The sequence below is a fragment of the Aedes albopictus genome, chromosome 2 (assembly GCF_035046485.1).
Source record: "Aedes albopictus strain Foshan chromosome 2, AalbF5, whole genome shotgun sequence".
NCBI classification, from domain to species: Eukaryota; Metazoa; Arthropoda; class Insecta; order Diptera; family Culicidae; genus Aedes; species Aedes albopictus.
In genome coordinates this window covers 188009780-188026578 of record NC_085137.1, presented here as the reverse complement: position 1 = coordinate 188026578, position 16799 = coordinate 188009780, and the positions used below count along the sequence as shown (strand labels likewise).

General features: G+C 39.0%; 1 protein-coding gene across 4 annotated transcripts in view; it reads right to left on the bottom strand.

The window, feature by feature from the left end:
* The window catches only part of LOC109419092 (uncharacterized), a 48201-nt gene that overhangs the window by 14657 nt on the left and 16745 nt on the right, over nt 1-16799 (bottom strand). For all 4 annotated transcript variants that reach the window (XM_029873529.2, XM_029873530.2, XM_029873528.2 and 1 more), the window contains exon 2: nt 6934-7113. In XM_029873529.2, the coding sequence (XP_029729389.2) occupies nt 6934-7056 (123 nt within the window). In that variant the 5' untranslated portion in view covers nt 7057-7113. The remainder of the gene's footprint in view (nt 1-6933; nt 7114-16799) is intronic.

The following is a 16799-nucleotide window of genomic DNA, read 5'->3' as shown; positions in this document are numbered from 1 at the left end:
TTGCGACCGTTGTTATGCCCTCAGCAACCACAGAGTAGGGTGAACCAAGGGGAGGACCCTCTTGAACGAAAGTCGAGCGGAAGAGGAAGCCGCAAGTCGAAAAGAAGCCGAACCAAGAAGGCATAAAGGAACAAGTGCCAAGCGGGTGAAAGGCGACGCGCTCATCAACAAGACCGAACAGTCTAAGTACGTGGACGTCTTGAGGACGATGCGAAGCGACGTTAAGCTCGTGGATCTGGGAGCCGACGTGCGCAGTATTAGACGTACTCATACGGGTGAAATGATCCCAGAGCTCAAGCGCGATAAGGAACGCACAGGCGCCACCTACAAAAGTCTGGCGGAAAAGGTCCTTGGCGTAGGGGTCGAGGTGAGGGCTTTTACAGCAGAGGCGACTCTGAAGGTGAAGAACCTAGACGAAATCACTGAAGCGAAAGAGATTATCACGGCACTGCGGCAACAGTGCGAGGTGCATGTGGCCACCGCAGCCGTTCGACTGCGGAATGGCCCGGCTGGGACACAGGTAGCCTTGGTACAGCTACGTATGGCGGACGCCAACCAGCCCGTTAAAGTAGAGGAATTCCACGGAGTCATGTCAGTCGATCCTGAGCGACCATTTCAAAAATATCTGAAACTTTGCACAGTTTTTCAATTTCATCTAAATCGTCATTTTTCGATATCAAACCTTCATATTCACTCACGACTAACTTTTCAGAAGGGTGTATGCTAAAACAGCTCAAAAATATTCTAAAAGCTGTACAGCAAAAACGGATTTTTCGATTGTTATGAATTTTTCAGCAAAGTTAGATAACTAAATGATGATTCCTTAGAAAATATACACTGTAAAAAATTTCTTTTTTTACTATAAAAAAATATGATCTTTGTCACAAAAACTCAAATATCTCAGAACCCTATCTTTTTACCAACGTCAATTTTTTAGGGAAAATGGCCCATTATATCAGCTATCTACCATAAAATTTTGGTGATGGTAAACTGATAAACAAAAAAGTTATGACATTTCAAACATTTCACAATTTTTACATTTAGTAACAAAAAAAATTTTTTTTCTGTGTAAATTATTTTGAGAATTATTTTTTGATGCTGATTTTATTGTAAAGGCTACCGCCTGAATTAAACAAGTTGTTTTCATGATACTTTTGTTTGATTATTCATAATTTCTATAGTATCTATTTGAAACTTAGACGCGATCCAGTGTTTTGATCAAAAATATTGAGAGTGTCATACTTTTTATTGTACGTGACTGGTGAAAAAATCCCTTGATAGTGTTGAAAAGCTGTTGATTATAAGAAAAATGGAATTAAACTTATTTTTAAGACAAAAGCTGTATAATAAAAGTTTTATATACGCGTATACGTCTAGTTTATCTTCAAAAAAATACCTCTTAGAGAACAGACTTTATGATCGGAAGAATGCGAGTAACTTCAACAACAACAAATGCATGAGAGTTACCTACCACGTGAAAATCCATCGCCCAGTTCACACTACCCCCACCTGGTGGAAATGTTTCACGAAATACTGCGATGTGCAATATCGTCATCAGAAGGCGCTAGTGTGAAACGTCAAACGCAAAGAAAAATGATGGGCACTCTTCTGGTTATGAAAGCCACAACCAAGATTCAAAATGATCGTTAAAGGCGTGCTCAATGAAAATTTCGTCAGTGTTACGTTTGTTTGTCTGTATACATACCATGACAATGCTCACGAAAAAGCAAAAAAAAAAAAAATACTACCGCTATGGATATTAAATAGTAAATTTTTTCTTCAGCCAAGCAAACAACACCAAACTAGTCAGTTAAAACTAATAAGTGATTTTGTTTATTATAATCTAACGAACAACATGAACAGTCGCTTTCTCAAAGGTCTTCAACTCAACTCTCTCTTGTAGACCGTTTGATGAAAAAAAATGATCAAAGGAGTTACGAAATCTCACCGAAAGCACCATAGATAATCTGAAAGAGACTGGTTATGCCCAAATTGAATCCAAATTTACGCATTTGCACGTCCTGCCGTCTAGACTTTGACAAACGAGCCATCTGTATATCATCGGTAAAGCAGGGCGTAGGAAGTTCGAAAACGACAACAACTGAGAAATTGCCAGAAGTGCTAAGTGCAGAGAGTCATGTCACCGTACCATCAGCGACATCAGTTTAAACAATTAATCACGCCCCTTTTCAAAAATGCTTTGATATATACTTCAACATCTATACCCATTTCAATATTTTTAACGTTGCAAAACACGCTTTCAACATTCATTTTGAAGAAGAGGGAAAACACTTGTCCTCAAATGTAACAGCAAATAATGAATAAACGACTAATGCGCGGAGGGCGTGATAAAATCGGAACATTACTGTACATATAATATACATAATACATAATAAAAACAGCTTGTTTTACTCACGCAAGGCCATTAACAATAAAATCAGCATCAAGCTGCGATTTCCGGCCGAAATAAAGGCAGGAACAAATCTCATTTTCTTCTTTTGTCACAGCGCTCGTTGACTCGTTAAGGGGGAGGATGATAAATAATAAATGTATTCGATGGAAAAATTTCCAAACAATTAGGCAACATAGATAAACTCATCGGATTTATTAAGAAAGTTTCTGTGGAACTCGAATTACACCTTAAATTTGTTGATTTTCTTGAACATTTTATTTGTGCCCCCCTCAAAATGTTGAATTCCGACCAAAATTTTCCGAGGGGGCGGTGACATAAGAGAAAATCGAAATTTGTATTAGCCTAATTTACACTAAAAAAAATTATTACTAAATGTGAAAATTGTGAAATGTTTGAATTGTCATAACTTTTTTGTTTATTAGTTTATCATCACCAAATTTTCATGGTAGATTGCTAATACAATGGACCGTTTTCCCTAAAAAATTGCGTTGGTAAAAAGATAGGGTTTTGAAATATTTGAGTTTTTGTGACAAAAATGATATTTTTTAATGTTAAAAAAGATTTTTTTTCACAGTGTATATTTTCTTAGGAATCACCATTTAGTTATCTAACTTTGCTGAACAATAAAATCAGCATCAAACTGCGATTTCTGACCGAAATAATTTACACAGAAAAAAATATTTACCAAATGTGAAAATTGTGAAATGTTTGAAATGTTATAACTTTTTTGTTTATTAGTTTACCATCACCAAATTTTTATGGTAGATTGCTAATACAATGGACCGTCTTCCCTAAAAAAATTGCGTTGGTAAAAAGATAGGGTTTTGAGATATTTGAGTTTTTGTGACAAAAATGATATTTTTAATGTTAAAAAAGATGTTTTTTTCACAGTGTATATTTTCATAGGAATCACCATTTAGTTATCTAACTTTGCTGAAAAATTCATAGCAATCGAACGAACCATTTTGGCTGTACAGATTTTTGAATATTATTGAACCATTTTCACATACACCCTTTCGAAAAGTTAGTCGTGATTCAAAATAAAAATTTGATATCGAAAAATGGCGATTTAGATGGAATTGAAAAACTGTGCAAAGTTTCAGTTCAATAGAAAATCATGAATTAAAAAATTTCCTTAATTTTGATGCTGTTGCTTGGAATCGCTCAGTAGGGAAACTGAAGACGAACTGGTCAGTATGCCAACTGACCTTGCATGAGCCACCGGAGTTTTGCTTCAGGTGTATGGAACAAGGGCACAAGTCATGGGACTGTAAAAGCCCTGATATGAGCAAGCTGTGTAGGCGCTGCGGCGTTGAAGACTATAAGGCACAATGTTGTACGAGTCCACTCATATGTTTGATTTGTTCCGGGAAATCCATGAACAGAACCCAAGTCCAAAGAGACCGGAAAAAATGGTGACGATATGGACGACGGGTACATATGTACCTCGTCCAGGTGTTGGTGTCTACTACCAATGAGGGATTCGTAGTCGCCAAAGTAAACAGGGTCTACTTCTGTAGCTGCTATGCGCCTCCCCGGTGGTCGAACGAGCAGTACACGCAGATAATGGACTGTTTAACGAACGTGCTGATTTGGCGGAGGTCGGTTGTAGTAGCAGGTGACTTCAATGCCTGTGCCGTGGAATGGGAAAGTCACACCAGCGGGGTCAGATCCTGCTAAAGAGACTGGCCATATTAGATGCCCAAGTAACAATTCCATTGCTAATTGGTTTTGTTTGATTTTTATTAAGGTTTTATTACAGCAATAAATAAAATTCACAGTTTTATGACTGCTTTTATGAAAACCATTGATACAATGTTTTATAGTATACTTGAAGATATCCATAAAAACAGATTTTAAGAGTAAACAAAACTTTCCGATATGTAAATCTTCTGGCAATCATTATTACCACAATAAAACTGTTAAAACTCTCAACAGATGGCGATCTGGTGGATTAGTAACGACATCTGTTGGTGGAAAAGCAGAAACTACGACACTGCTAGGTTTATTGTGGTCATCATAAAAGTAAACTTGCTTTCGTTTAATTTTCGCTGATTATGGTCGTCGCCATATTGAAGAATTAATTTACGTGAATGGAAAATAGTTAATTTTGCTCAAACTAGCAATGAATTGATAGTTTGTCACCATTTACATAACATGCTCACATAAATAAACTCTCTCTGCTGAGTTTTCTTGTGATTCGAGATAGTTTTACTAGATTCACAAATTGATTCATTTCATTCCAAGATGATAATATTTACTATTTTCGAAGCGCATTAATTTTATGTTTCTGCAACCCCAATATTCACGGTAAATTCGAATGCGCATGAGCCTACCAGCACAATAACTTCTAAAAAATTACTTTGAAATGATCGCTTTCTACTTAAGAATGATGTATCCTCCTGAACTTAACGTGCCATCGAAGAAGCTTCTCTGCATCTTGAGCTGTCATAAATTTTGTTGAAAAAAAAAAAACAACAACAATCGAGAATGGAAAATTTTTCAACTAGGTTTTAAAACGGGTTATTTTACGAAGATCTCTTGTAGAGCCGAACAAAACTTAAAATGTTACTTGGGTGTCGACTTGGCTAATGTCGGTACCAAGAGTACCTTTAGCCGAAACGGTGCGGAGTTGATTATTGACGTGACCTTTTGTAGTCTTGGCCTAACAAGTAATTCGAACTGAAGAGTAGAAGATGGCTACAATCACAGCGATCACCTGACGGTTCGCTACAGTATCGACTACAGCAAAATCAGGCAGCGGATTAAGGAAGAGGCGGCTAGGTCGAGGCCAAGCTCTCACAGGTGAAAGACATCATACTTCGACGAAGAGGTATTTAGGGAGGCGCTCCGCCTTGGGCATAACCTACGATGAGCTGGTAGCGGTGCTCTCGCGTGCGTGCGATGCGACCACGCCTAGGCGAGTCCACCCTAGAAATGCGAGACCACTGGCTTACTGGTGGACCGACGCGATTGCGGACCTGCGCCGCGTCTGCCTACGGGCTAGGCGGCGGATGCGGCGAGCACGAACTGAGGATGAGCGAAACGAACGGCAGGTATTGTTCGCCCCTGCTGAAGTCGCGCTGTAGATCGAGATAACGGCAAGCAAAAAGGCCTGCTTTGAGGGTCTCTTTCAGAGTGCCAATGCGAATCCGTGGGATGTTGCCTATAGGATCGTGATGGCCTATAGGATCGTGATGGCCAATTAAGACGAGAGGTGTAATGGCTCCTACAAAGCAATCTCCAGAGATTATGGAGGGGATCATCGGGGGGCTTTTTCCGCGTCATGATCCTAGTCGTTGGCCTCCTTTCATACCGTAGGACAGCCGGGACTGGGGCTGGCGATGAGGAGAGGGTCACCGACGAGGGACTTGCGGGGATAGCATAGTCCCTTAGCGTAGGTAAGGCCCCAGGTTCGGAAGGAGTTCCAAACTTGGCCTTGGAAGATAGAAAGGAAAAAGTTAGCAAATAGGTATTTGAAAAGGTAACCCAAGGATTTTCCTAAATCTGTGAAATTAGTAAGGATAAGCGTGCTAATCTAAAATGGTTCTCGAGAGTCATCCGACCGGTACAAGAAGACGTGGAGCGCAGCGAGCTAGGCGGGTCGACCAAGTAGAGGACGATCTGCGGACCCTACGCAGAGTGCGGAACTGGAGACATATAGCCGTGGACCGAGTGGAATGGAGACGGCTACTATGTACAGCAGAGGCCACTCCGGCCTTAGGCTGATCGGTAAGGTAAGTAAGCGTGCTAATCCATGAGGTTGAGGTCATATTCAAAGTCTCACTAACCGCTGGGAAAGGCTACCTTCTGTGACCCTCTCCCTAAGCCGACGGTAGCTGCCGGACTAATCCTTGTTAGATACAGGCTTTCATTGGAAGCGATTGTTTGAAAAAAAAAAAAGCCTCTCGTTTCATATTTTCGATCATTGGACTCTGATGATCAACTACACCGCAGATTACGGTATCGTTCTCCTACTATGTTCACGTTATTTTTAATCGTCCATACGTACAGCATCCCTGGTCGAAGTAGATATATTATTCATACCACCATGCGAACAGGGAACAAAATAAGCTTAAATATTCCATCGAATAGTGTCCCAAAGTTCAAACTATTTAAAGTTCTGCTGTGTGGATTTCCAATTTCCGCCCTTCATCAATGATACATAAGTTGCCGGCTGCTGGCTGGATGATGGTGTCGGCGGTGGTGGCGCCGCCGTCCGGTGCTCGCCGACGGGATAAGCTGTTTCGGATGCTCGTTCAAAACTCAATCGTCTTTCTTTACAGTCACATATGTGACACCATAGAGCATAGCCCGCAAACAAGCTCCCCAAACAGCATGCATTTATTGAATCAGATCAGATGCATTATTATAGCGCGTATCGATTTTGTGGACACCACAAACACATATGATTGCACATTACGAATAGGTAATCGTCGGCCGAAAACAATTATGATCCACCATTATCCTAGATTTGGAACAACTTGTTTTTTCTTACAGTCTATGGAGCAAATACTCACTTGAATGTCCTCTAGCTGACAGCAGGCCGGTTCGAGATCCCGTATTTCGTCCAGGAGGAATTCTATTTCGTCTGTACCGTATAAATCAGAAACTGACGGTATGTAACGTTGGGGTGGTTGCATCTCCCGTCAGGGGGTACACCCCCATCACCGTGTGCGAAACTGGTCCGGCTGCCAAAACTGTTGGGAAAGGGAAAAAATAGGTAAAGTATTTTGGAGACAAAGTCTGAAGAATTGTTATATAGTCGATATGTATGGAGAACATTAGGATTCGGGCTGCCGCTAAAGGGGTCGTCGGTAGCTGCTCAAAAACATTATTTCATCCTTTCAAAATCGCAGTTCCTCCGAGTGCCGTAACACATCGGGTTTGAAGGGAGAGTGCTCCAAAAGGGAGAGGGAACGCTGCTATTAATTCCTTTTACTTCTAAAAGCACATTAGATAGTTATCGCTTGTGTTAAAGGTTAAGTTAGACATCAATTAGTTGCAATGATTTTTATCGGCATTTTGGTTAAGCTGAGCAGGAAAATTGCATGAACTCGGAAACGCACCACTTTGTGATTCAAAATGCTATAGACACATTCTACCGTGACGTTACAACGTTTTGACGCATTCGTAGTCAGATTTTCCACTATATTTCATGAAAGCGAGCGTAAACCTTAAAATATTTTTTCATATTCGGATTCCTTGTAAAATTTCTGATATATTTGACCTATTGAACATTTAGTTTCTATCAGAAAAACGTGTTCAAAATGCGTATTTGTAGCGTGACGTTACAACGCGCTAGAATCCGACCCTCTCTAACGCTCTACCAACATCTTAAAAAATCTGCTCGGATTTTTATGATATTCTGAATTTTTTTCCACCATTGAAATTTATTGGTTTGTTCTTCAATTCAATGGAATGAAACATTTAAATTTCGGATTTGTTTTCGCATAATCGACTTTTACATTTCGTGACGTTACAACGCCCGTTCAGTTTCAAACAGGGTTCTGCTCGCGTTGTAACGTCACGAAAATGCACATCATCTTAGAATCAGAATAATCAGCCAAATTTACCTGAATTTGTGAATACATCATTGCATTATCTTCACTGCTTCAAGGGGGACTTTTTTCTATTGAAAATCCGTTTTGTGATAAATGGCTCGGAGGGCCAAGTTATTGCTATCAGTAGTATGAATACTCCATAATGAAGGTTAATGGCACCGGCACCTATCTTCGCTTTAGTATCACCCATATTCTTCTAGTTTTGTTTTAAAGACTAGCGCGCTGAGATCCATTTTTTTACACCGCCAGATATTAAAAATTTTCAGCATATAACTCATTACGCCGTCGAGATAAGATATATTCTACCTGACGTTACAACGTATCTACGCATTCGTAGTCAGATTTTTCACTATAATTCATAAAAACGACTGTAAACCTCAAAATATTTTGTCATTTCGCAGATTCCTTGTGAAATTTCCGATATGTTTGACCTGTTTAACATAAAGTTTTCATTAGAAAAACTTGTTTAAAATGCGTATTTGTAGCGTGACGTTACAACGCGCTAGAATTCGACCCCCTCTACCGCGCAACCAACATCTTGAAAAATTTGCTCGGATTTTTATTTTAAACTGAAAATTTCTCCCACCATTGAAATTTATTGGTTTGCTCTTCAATGCAGTGAAATAAAACATATACATTTCGGATTCGTTTTTGGATTTTTACATTTCGTGACGTTACAACGTCCGTTCAGTTTCTGCTCGCGTTGTAACGTCACGAAAATGCGCATCATTTTAGAATCAGAATAATCAGCCAAAATTGCCCAAATTTGTAAATATATTATTGCATTATTTTCACTGCTCCAAGAGCAACTTTATTCTATTGAAAATCCGTTTTGTGATAAATGGCTCGGAGCGCCAAGTTATTGCTATATATCAGCAGTATGAAAACTCCTTCATGAAAGTTAATGGTACCCATCTTCGGCCTAGTACCACCCATATTCATCTAATTTTGTCCCAAAGACTAAACCGTTGATATTCATTACTTCGCACCGCCAGACATTTTGCAGCATAAAACTAATCATGCCGTCGAATTAAATATTTTTTCAATAATTTATGCAATGTCATTGATTCAATAAAAAAACGCTTTAAGATGTGCGAGCAGTTGTTAAACCACTTAGGGGCATCAATTTCTGTGATTCCAGAGACAAGTAGACCTAATTTTGACATAAAAAAACATCCTATATATGTCAGAGTCATAACTACTTAGAGAGTTAGTGTCTTTGATAAAAAAAAAAAACTTACAGCTGATTTACTATTGGATGTGGGATTCTGACACACTGGGCGACGATAATTAAAAGTTTACAATAGTTTACAAACGATTAGAATTTCTCAAAAAGTTTTCAACAAATTTTGACTAATTGAGAACTATTTTTTGGCAAAATTTTTGGGTAATTTATTAAAAGTTACAACATGTTGAATACTTTTTGAATAAATATAAAGTGCATGATTTTTCAAAATTTCAACTACCACTAGTCAGTTAGAAACTTGAACCAAACGGCTTTTAAACTGAAAATTATTGACAAGATAAACAACTTTTCCAAAGACATCAACATTCTAAAAGTCTAAAGTCTAAGTAATTAGAGTCCTGAGATAAATGAGTTTCAATTTCGTAGGTGTTACGTCTGTTTGTCGGTGATTCTTGTTATATCAAAAATAGATGTAACACTGACGTAATATCCATTCCATATATTTCAAAATCCTAACTATTTAAACAGTTGGTGTCCTCGACAAAATTGTTTGGCTGGTCAAGAACTTTCAATTGATGGGCCGTATGATTTCAAATCCTTCCACTAGGAGGCGCTAGCGGGAATACACATGTTTAGTTTTACTTATCTCAGGATCGTGATTAATTGGAAAGATGGTTGCTTCATTAAAGTTGTTTGGTAGAGCAAGGACTTTCAGTTTAATAGCCGTCTGGTATTAATTTCTGCCACACAGTGGTGGTAGTTTCAAATTTTTAAAAGCATGCCAACTTTATTATTTACCCAAAATACATTCAATAAACCGTAACTTTTTATAAAATATATCAAAAAGTCTCAAATTTTGACTGATAGTTCCTCATCTTGTTATCTGTAATTTCTACAAATTTGGACTTGATTGGTTAGCTCTACACAAATATGGAGCGCTTTAAGCAGAATCACTGACTGTTGTTCTATTAACTCTTATATCTTAGGAACAAGTGAATCAAATCAAATTAAATTTTGAAAGTTAAGAATTATATATTGATCTTTGATTACTATTTGATTCGAATACAATGTGTCCAAAGTAAAAAAAGTTGCAGCTTGTAGAATACTTTTCAAGACATTCTAATCCCTTTACTGTTTTTGCAAAATGGAAACTAACGTCTTCTAGTGGCAATATCTCGCATCTATTGGTAAATCAACTACAAGTCCCTTACTTACCAAACAACTTTGCCGAAGAAATCGTATTTCTATGTTATAGGGATCCTGAGATGTATGAAATTTAAAATTTGTAAGTTCTCTAGCGCCGCCTGTTGGTGGAAATTTAAATCCAACTATCCATCAACTGTAAGTCTTTGACCAACTTAATAACTTTGTAATTTCTTCAGTGTATCGTCTGTTGGCTACTGAAATCACAGAAATTTTCGGTTTGAGTGGTATTTCATTACGATTAAAATATTTTACAATATCACAGTACAATTACATCGTAGATTTTGGCCAAACACCATCTCCCCCGTCCTTAAAAAGTCTACGTAGTTTATGAACGGGCAATGGTACGCAATTTATAAACGATATCTTGAAAAAGATCTCATACACAACGAGAACGAAACTGTTTTGAATATAGAACTACGTTTGTCCAATTCAGAAGCCGTCCAAGCCAGAAAGATTTGGTCTTTTCCAAAAAACTTTTTTCGTGACGTTACAACGCAAACTTCAACCGGGTGAAACTCAGGCTTCCGTGAACCGATTTTCTTTCTTTTAGTCTCATTTGAAAGATCTTTTCGAGTACAAAGAGCATACGAAATTTGATATTTGTAACATTTTCTATATTTGAATAAAATTTAAAAATGTTGATTTTTCGTGACGTTACAACGCAATAAAAACCCATACTATGATCAGCCATATTTCAGAGTTGTAAAGTCTTCCGATTGAAAATCTTTTTATGCTAAAAAATCTACATACATTTATCTACAAATGATGGAAGACTTTTAAAAAACAAGTGTGTTGGTGTTTAAAATACGACAGTTTGGATGAAAAGTGTGCCTAAATGACTTAAAATCACGATTTTAATGTTAATCTTAATCGTCGTTTAATTTATATTTATTGTCATACTTATATCATGTCGAATACATTTTTGGATAGCAAAAGTAATGTAGAATGTGATAAAAATGTCAAATATACCATAACTCAACTTTGAAAAATTGATATTGATGATACGGGGGCCGTAGAATGTGTCTATATGATATTGATGTACCCCATAAACCACCAAGCGCCTCCATGAGTTCGAGGCGGATATCTTCCATAAAACGTTGAATGATTCATTTGTTTTCATTTATTGCGACATTTACACCCATTTAGACTCGACCCAAATTCATTATTATCACAGTCGAATTTCGCACCGGACTTCGCAGCGACTAACATACACAATTTCGCTTGAGTTCATGACAGGGTCGTCTGCAGCACAGCAGTTAAGGGGTTACATACCTTTGTGGCAGTACTTCCCAAGCTGTGCGCCGTGGATGTTTCTCAGGTGCGCCACAGGCTGCTGGGCCAAAGCACAAAGAACAAACTTTTGTTATTGAAGGTGAAACATCTTTTTTGTTTTGTTTAGTAAAACTAGTATCACCTCACACCCTTTGGTATTCTATACCAAAGTTTTGCCTTTTTTGGAAAGACTTCGAAAGAAACTCACTCAACGAGGTTTCCCTCTTCTAAATTTTCAGTTATAAAGTGAATATTTAAAAGTCTTCGAATGTTTTTCGTAACTTCTGATAACCTCATATTTTTTTTTTAAATTTTTACCAGATTTTTGAATTTAAAGAATTTTGAATTTTTGCGTTAAAGCTCTGAAATAGTTATTTGAACTTTTTATTATTCTGCTTTGTTTTTCTTTTTATAAATAGCTTGTATAATAATTCAAAGGAAATATTTTAAGCTGGGGTGACACTGAAAGTTTGTTTTGGTAAAACTAGAGTCACCCCCATGAACTCAACGAACTTTTTTGAAATTCTTTCCAGAATTATTACTGTCATTCTCCTGGTCTTCATGCTGAATGAATGGAGCGGACCTGGTGTGATGGTTACATCATGTGACTATCACGCCGAGGATCTGGGGTCGAATCTCACTCCCGACAATCTCATAAAATGTGAGTTATGGAAAGTAAAGCGTGGGTCCCGAGATGAACTAGCCTTTTGCTAAAAGTCTCGTCGATACAGATAAAAAAAACTATCGTATTATTTTTGTCTTTATTATTGAGATTTCCAGCCCTAGCCTATCTGCGATAATAATGTCGATTTCATGCAGGATTCTGAAAACCACTTTTTTTGCCGGCTTTTCGGGCTCGTATGAAGTTGATCACCAATATTAACTTCTATTCCCGATCTGCCTAGATAGCTGTGCAGTGTCGGTAGCTGTTGGTTCAACTGGTTAAGTATAGCACTACGGATCGCCTGTTTCAGGGGTAGGAGTCCACTAATCAGGTGGCCCCTAATTCGAGGTGTTATGCGACTTTACGCTTACCGTTCCTAGGAACGAATGGTTAGGGGGGTCTTATAAAAACCTAATTGCAAACGGAGCCTGTGGAGTACCAGGGCACCCTCCACAGTATTTGCCCTTACTGCGCTAACCGCAGCGATAGCGCGGTGGACCTTTTGTTTCTCCGATACAATCAGCTGCCCTTCTTCAATCTTATACTTGAGGCTGAATAAGGGCGGGATTATGAAGATGGTATTAATTAGTTTAAATTTTCACCTATATGGATTCGCATTATGCGTTTTATACAGTGTATTCTGTGCATCCTTGCCTTTGGCGCATTCAGGATAGCTCAGATCAATCTTCAGCACAAAAGAACAGCAACGATCAAACTTTACAGACTTATTCAAAATGATACAGCCCAAGTTGCGTTAGTCCAAGAACCTTACTTTCGTAAGGGGAATTTCTATCTAGGAAACCTTGTGAATCCGGTGTTTGCTACTTCCAGTAAAAATGAAATGGCAATCTCACGTGTCATGCCTCGAGCACGTGTGCTTGTCAACAACGTTGCTACAGTCATCTCTGAACTAACTACTAGAGATGTATCTGTTGGAAACCTCAACAGAAAATACGTTTATTGTTCGGTTTATTTACCGCATGACGAACCATCCCCCACGGATGCTTTCAAACACGTCATAGCATACTGTACTTCGAAAGGCCTTCCGCTAATTGTAGGCAGTGATGCTAATGCTCGCCATATCATCTGGGGCAGCTCAGACATTAACTTGAGAGGCTCCAGTTTGATGGAGTACTCTCAGAATTAGTCACGAGCTGACCAACTGGCATGTGTCAGATGAAGAATCTTTATCTGACCATCGCTACATCTTGTTTGAAATGTGAATGTTACTTCACGAACTTTGCGGTTTTGGAACACCCGGTCAACCAACTGGGATCTTTTAACCGATTTGGTTGCAGCCAAATTTCATGGGCACTCACCATCCATTGAAACTCCAAGTGATTTTGATGATGCCGTTGATACTACAATGGCCTTCATTATGGAAGCTTTTAAAGAAGTTTGCCCTCTGCGGTCTGTAAAGACTACAAGATGAACCCCTTGGTGGAACTCTGATCTGGCGAAGTTTAGGAAACAATGTAGACAGAGTTGGAACGGACGACGTTCTGCTGGATTGAAGGCTTTCCGATCGGCTCGCAAGGCCTACCAGAAAGCTCTTCAATGTTCTGAACGATCCGGCTGGAAAAACCTTTGTACAAATGTTTCCAATCTGAGTGAAGCCAGTTTTTTGCAAAACCTAAGGATTTTCAAGTAAACTAACTTCGTTTGCCTCTGATGAGGAAGTTCTGCAATGTTTATTCAGAAAACACTTCCCCGGATGTGTGGATATTACATCTTCGGATGAACCTGATGTTTTTTCTTGTAGTTATGATTCTTGAGCTTCGGCTCGGAGTATCATAACTTTAGAATCGATTGAATGGGCACTAAATAGCTTTGCTCCTTTCAAATCTCTGGGGCAGATGGGATTTATCCTATTTTGCTTCAGAAGGGTTTTGATCATTTCAAACATGTTTTGAAACAATTACTTATTTGTAGTTTTGCTACAGGGTATATTCCAAAATCCTGGCGAAATATTACTGTACAGTTTATCCCGAAAGTGGGTCGTGCTTCGTATGAAGAAGCAAAGAGGTTCAGATCTATCAGTTTGACCTCTTTTCTACTGAAATGCTTAGAACGCATTGTGGATCATCACATCCGTGATGTTCATCTGGCCAATGTGCCTCTTCATGTGAACCAACATGCTTATCAATCTGGAAAGTCCACTGTGACTCTTTTACACAAAGTTGTTTACGACGATATCGAGAAGGCATTTACTCAAAAGCAATTCTCCTTGGGTGTTTTCTTAGACATCGAGGGTGCCTTCGAAAACGTGCCTTTCGATGCCATATTGGAAGTCGCACGGGGTCATGGTATATCTCCAATGATTTCCAATTGGATTCACCAAATGCTCAAAAACCGACACCTCTTCTCGACACTGCGTCAAGCGGCGATTAGGAAATTGAGTGTTTGTGGATGCCCCCAAGGCAAGGCAAACCGTAATGGTGTTCGACCGTTACGTCTCTTTGATTCTGAAATCATTTTTTTTTTCTAATTTCTTATGATATCTCTACACTCCTGAAATCAATGTGACTGAACAGGTAAAGTACGTTGGAGTCGTTCTTGATTATTTCATGCTTTCCTGGACACTTCATGTTGAGTTCAGAATCAAGAAAGCTTGTGTGGCCTTCGGGCAATGCCGGCGAACATTTGGTACAACTTGGTTTCTAAAACCCAAAGTATATCAAATGGATTTACACAACTGTTGTTCGTCCAATATTGGCCTATGGATGCCTTGTGTGGTGGCAAAAGGGCGAAGTGAGAACGATCCAATCAAAGTTAGGCCATCTCCAAAGGATGTGCTTAATGGCGATGTCTGGAGCGTTCTCTTCAACTTCTACGGCAGCGCTCGAAGGTCTCTTTGACGTTACCCCACTACACATTCGTCTCAAACAAGAAGTTCCAGCTACGGGTACTCGGTCTACTAGAGGAAACTCCTGTGAACCGTAGATCAACACACACCTCATTGTTTCCACTTTTGGTGAATTGGGACAAAATTGTCCTTGCTCCAAGTGATCTTACAATTGCTTGTAAGTTTCCATATAGGACATTTTCCACGAAATTCCCTTCCCGGGAGGAGTGGACATGTGGTTATCTGGAGAGAAGTATTTCAGACGGCATCGTATGTTACACTGATGGCTCTCTTCTCGGAGGTCGAGCAGGTGCTGGTGTATATTCTCGTGAGCTAAGGCTGTATCAGTCTTACTCACTTGGTAGACACTGCACCGTTTTTCAGGCCGAAATCTTAGCTCTTATGTGCGGGTGCAACCAGCACTTCAGCAGCACGTAATGGACAAAGTAATATACTTCTGTTCAGATAGCCAGGCTGCTATTAAAGCACATGCTTCTGCCAGCTCTAGGTCGAAGGTACATAGTTATCGCTTGTCGAACTCAAAATGAGGAACTGAATTCAGCAAACGCTGGTCACCTTGTATGGGTACCTGGCCATTCGTCCATCGCTGGAAATGAATTGGCTGATGAGTTAGTTCGCACTGGAGCATCACATGACTTCATTGGCCCTGAGCCAGCTATTCCGATATCGGAGTGTCCGGTAAAGCTTCAGATTCACACCTGGGCTGCCACTCAACACAGACAATAATGGAATAAATTGTATTGTGCTGAGCCAAGGGTGGCGAAGTATCTTACAAATCTGTCAAAGCAGAATTGCAGCATGCTGGTCAAAGCATTGACTGGCCACTACCGACTCAGCTATCACATGGCGAATATTCATCAAGCTAATTCTTTTGCATGTGATAGCTGTGAATCCAATTATGGAACTTCGTATCATTTAATATGTAACTGTCCAGTTTTTGCGCAACTGCGTTTCTGAGAATTCGGAAAACACTTATTAGGTGTAAAGGACTTCAGAAACCTGAATCTTCAGGACGTTCTGTTGTTTTTGACCCGCTATGGTAAAGAGCTATCCCAAGTAACATTTTAAGTTTTGTTCGGCTCTACAAGAGATCTTCATGACCAATTTTATAAAACTTGCAATAAAACTGAATCATACATCAAAACCTCTTCATAACCTCTTTAAGAACATCTTCCGGCTAAGTGGACCACTCTCAGAGAGGTTTTGCAACCCGCATTAAGAGTAGCAATAAACTCGTTTTAAAACCTAGTTGAAAAATGTTCCATTCTCGTTTGTTGTTGTTTTTTTTTTTCAACAAAAACTATGACAGCTCAAGATGCAGAGAAGCTTCTGCGATGGCACGTAAAGTTCAGGAGGATACATCATTCGTAAGTAGAAAGCGATCATTTCAAAGTACCGTAAAACGGGGTATCATTGATCAGCGGGGTAACATTGATCGGCTTGACGGACCTCATGAAATGTTCAAACAAGCATTTTACATTGAATCTGTTTCTGCTATCGAATGGTATATCGTAATCTGCTATTATTTAGCTATTAAATGACATGTAATTCTTGAAAATTTCATTTCATAAACATTGAAATAAATCGATTTTTGCATAATTGTGTTTCGTAACGCAGTGAGATACGTG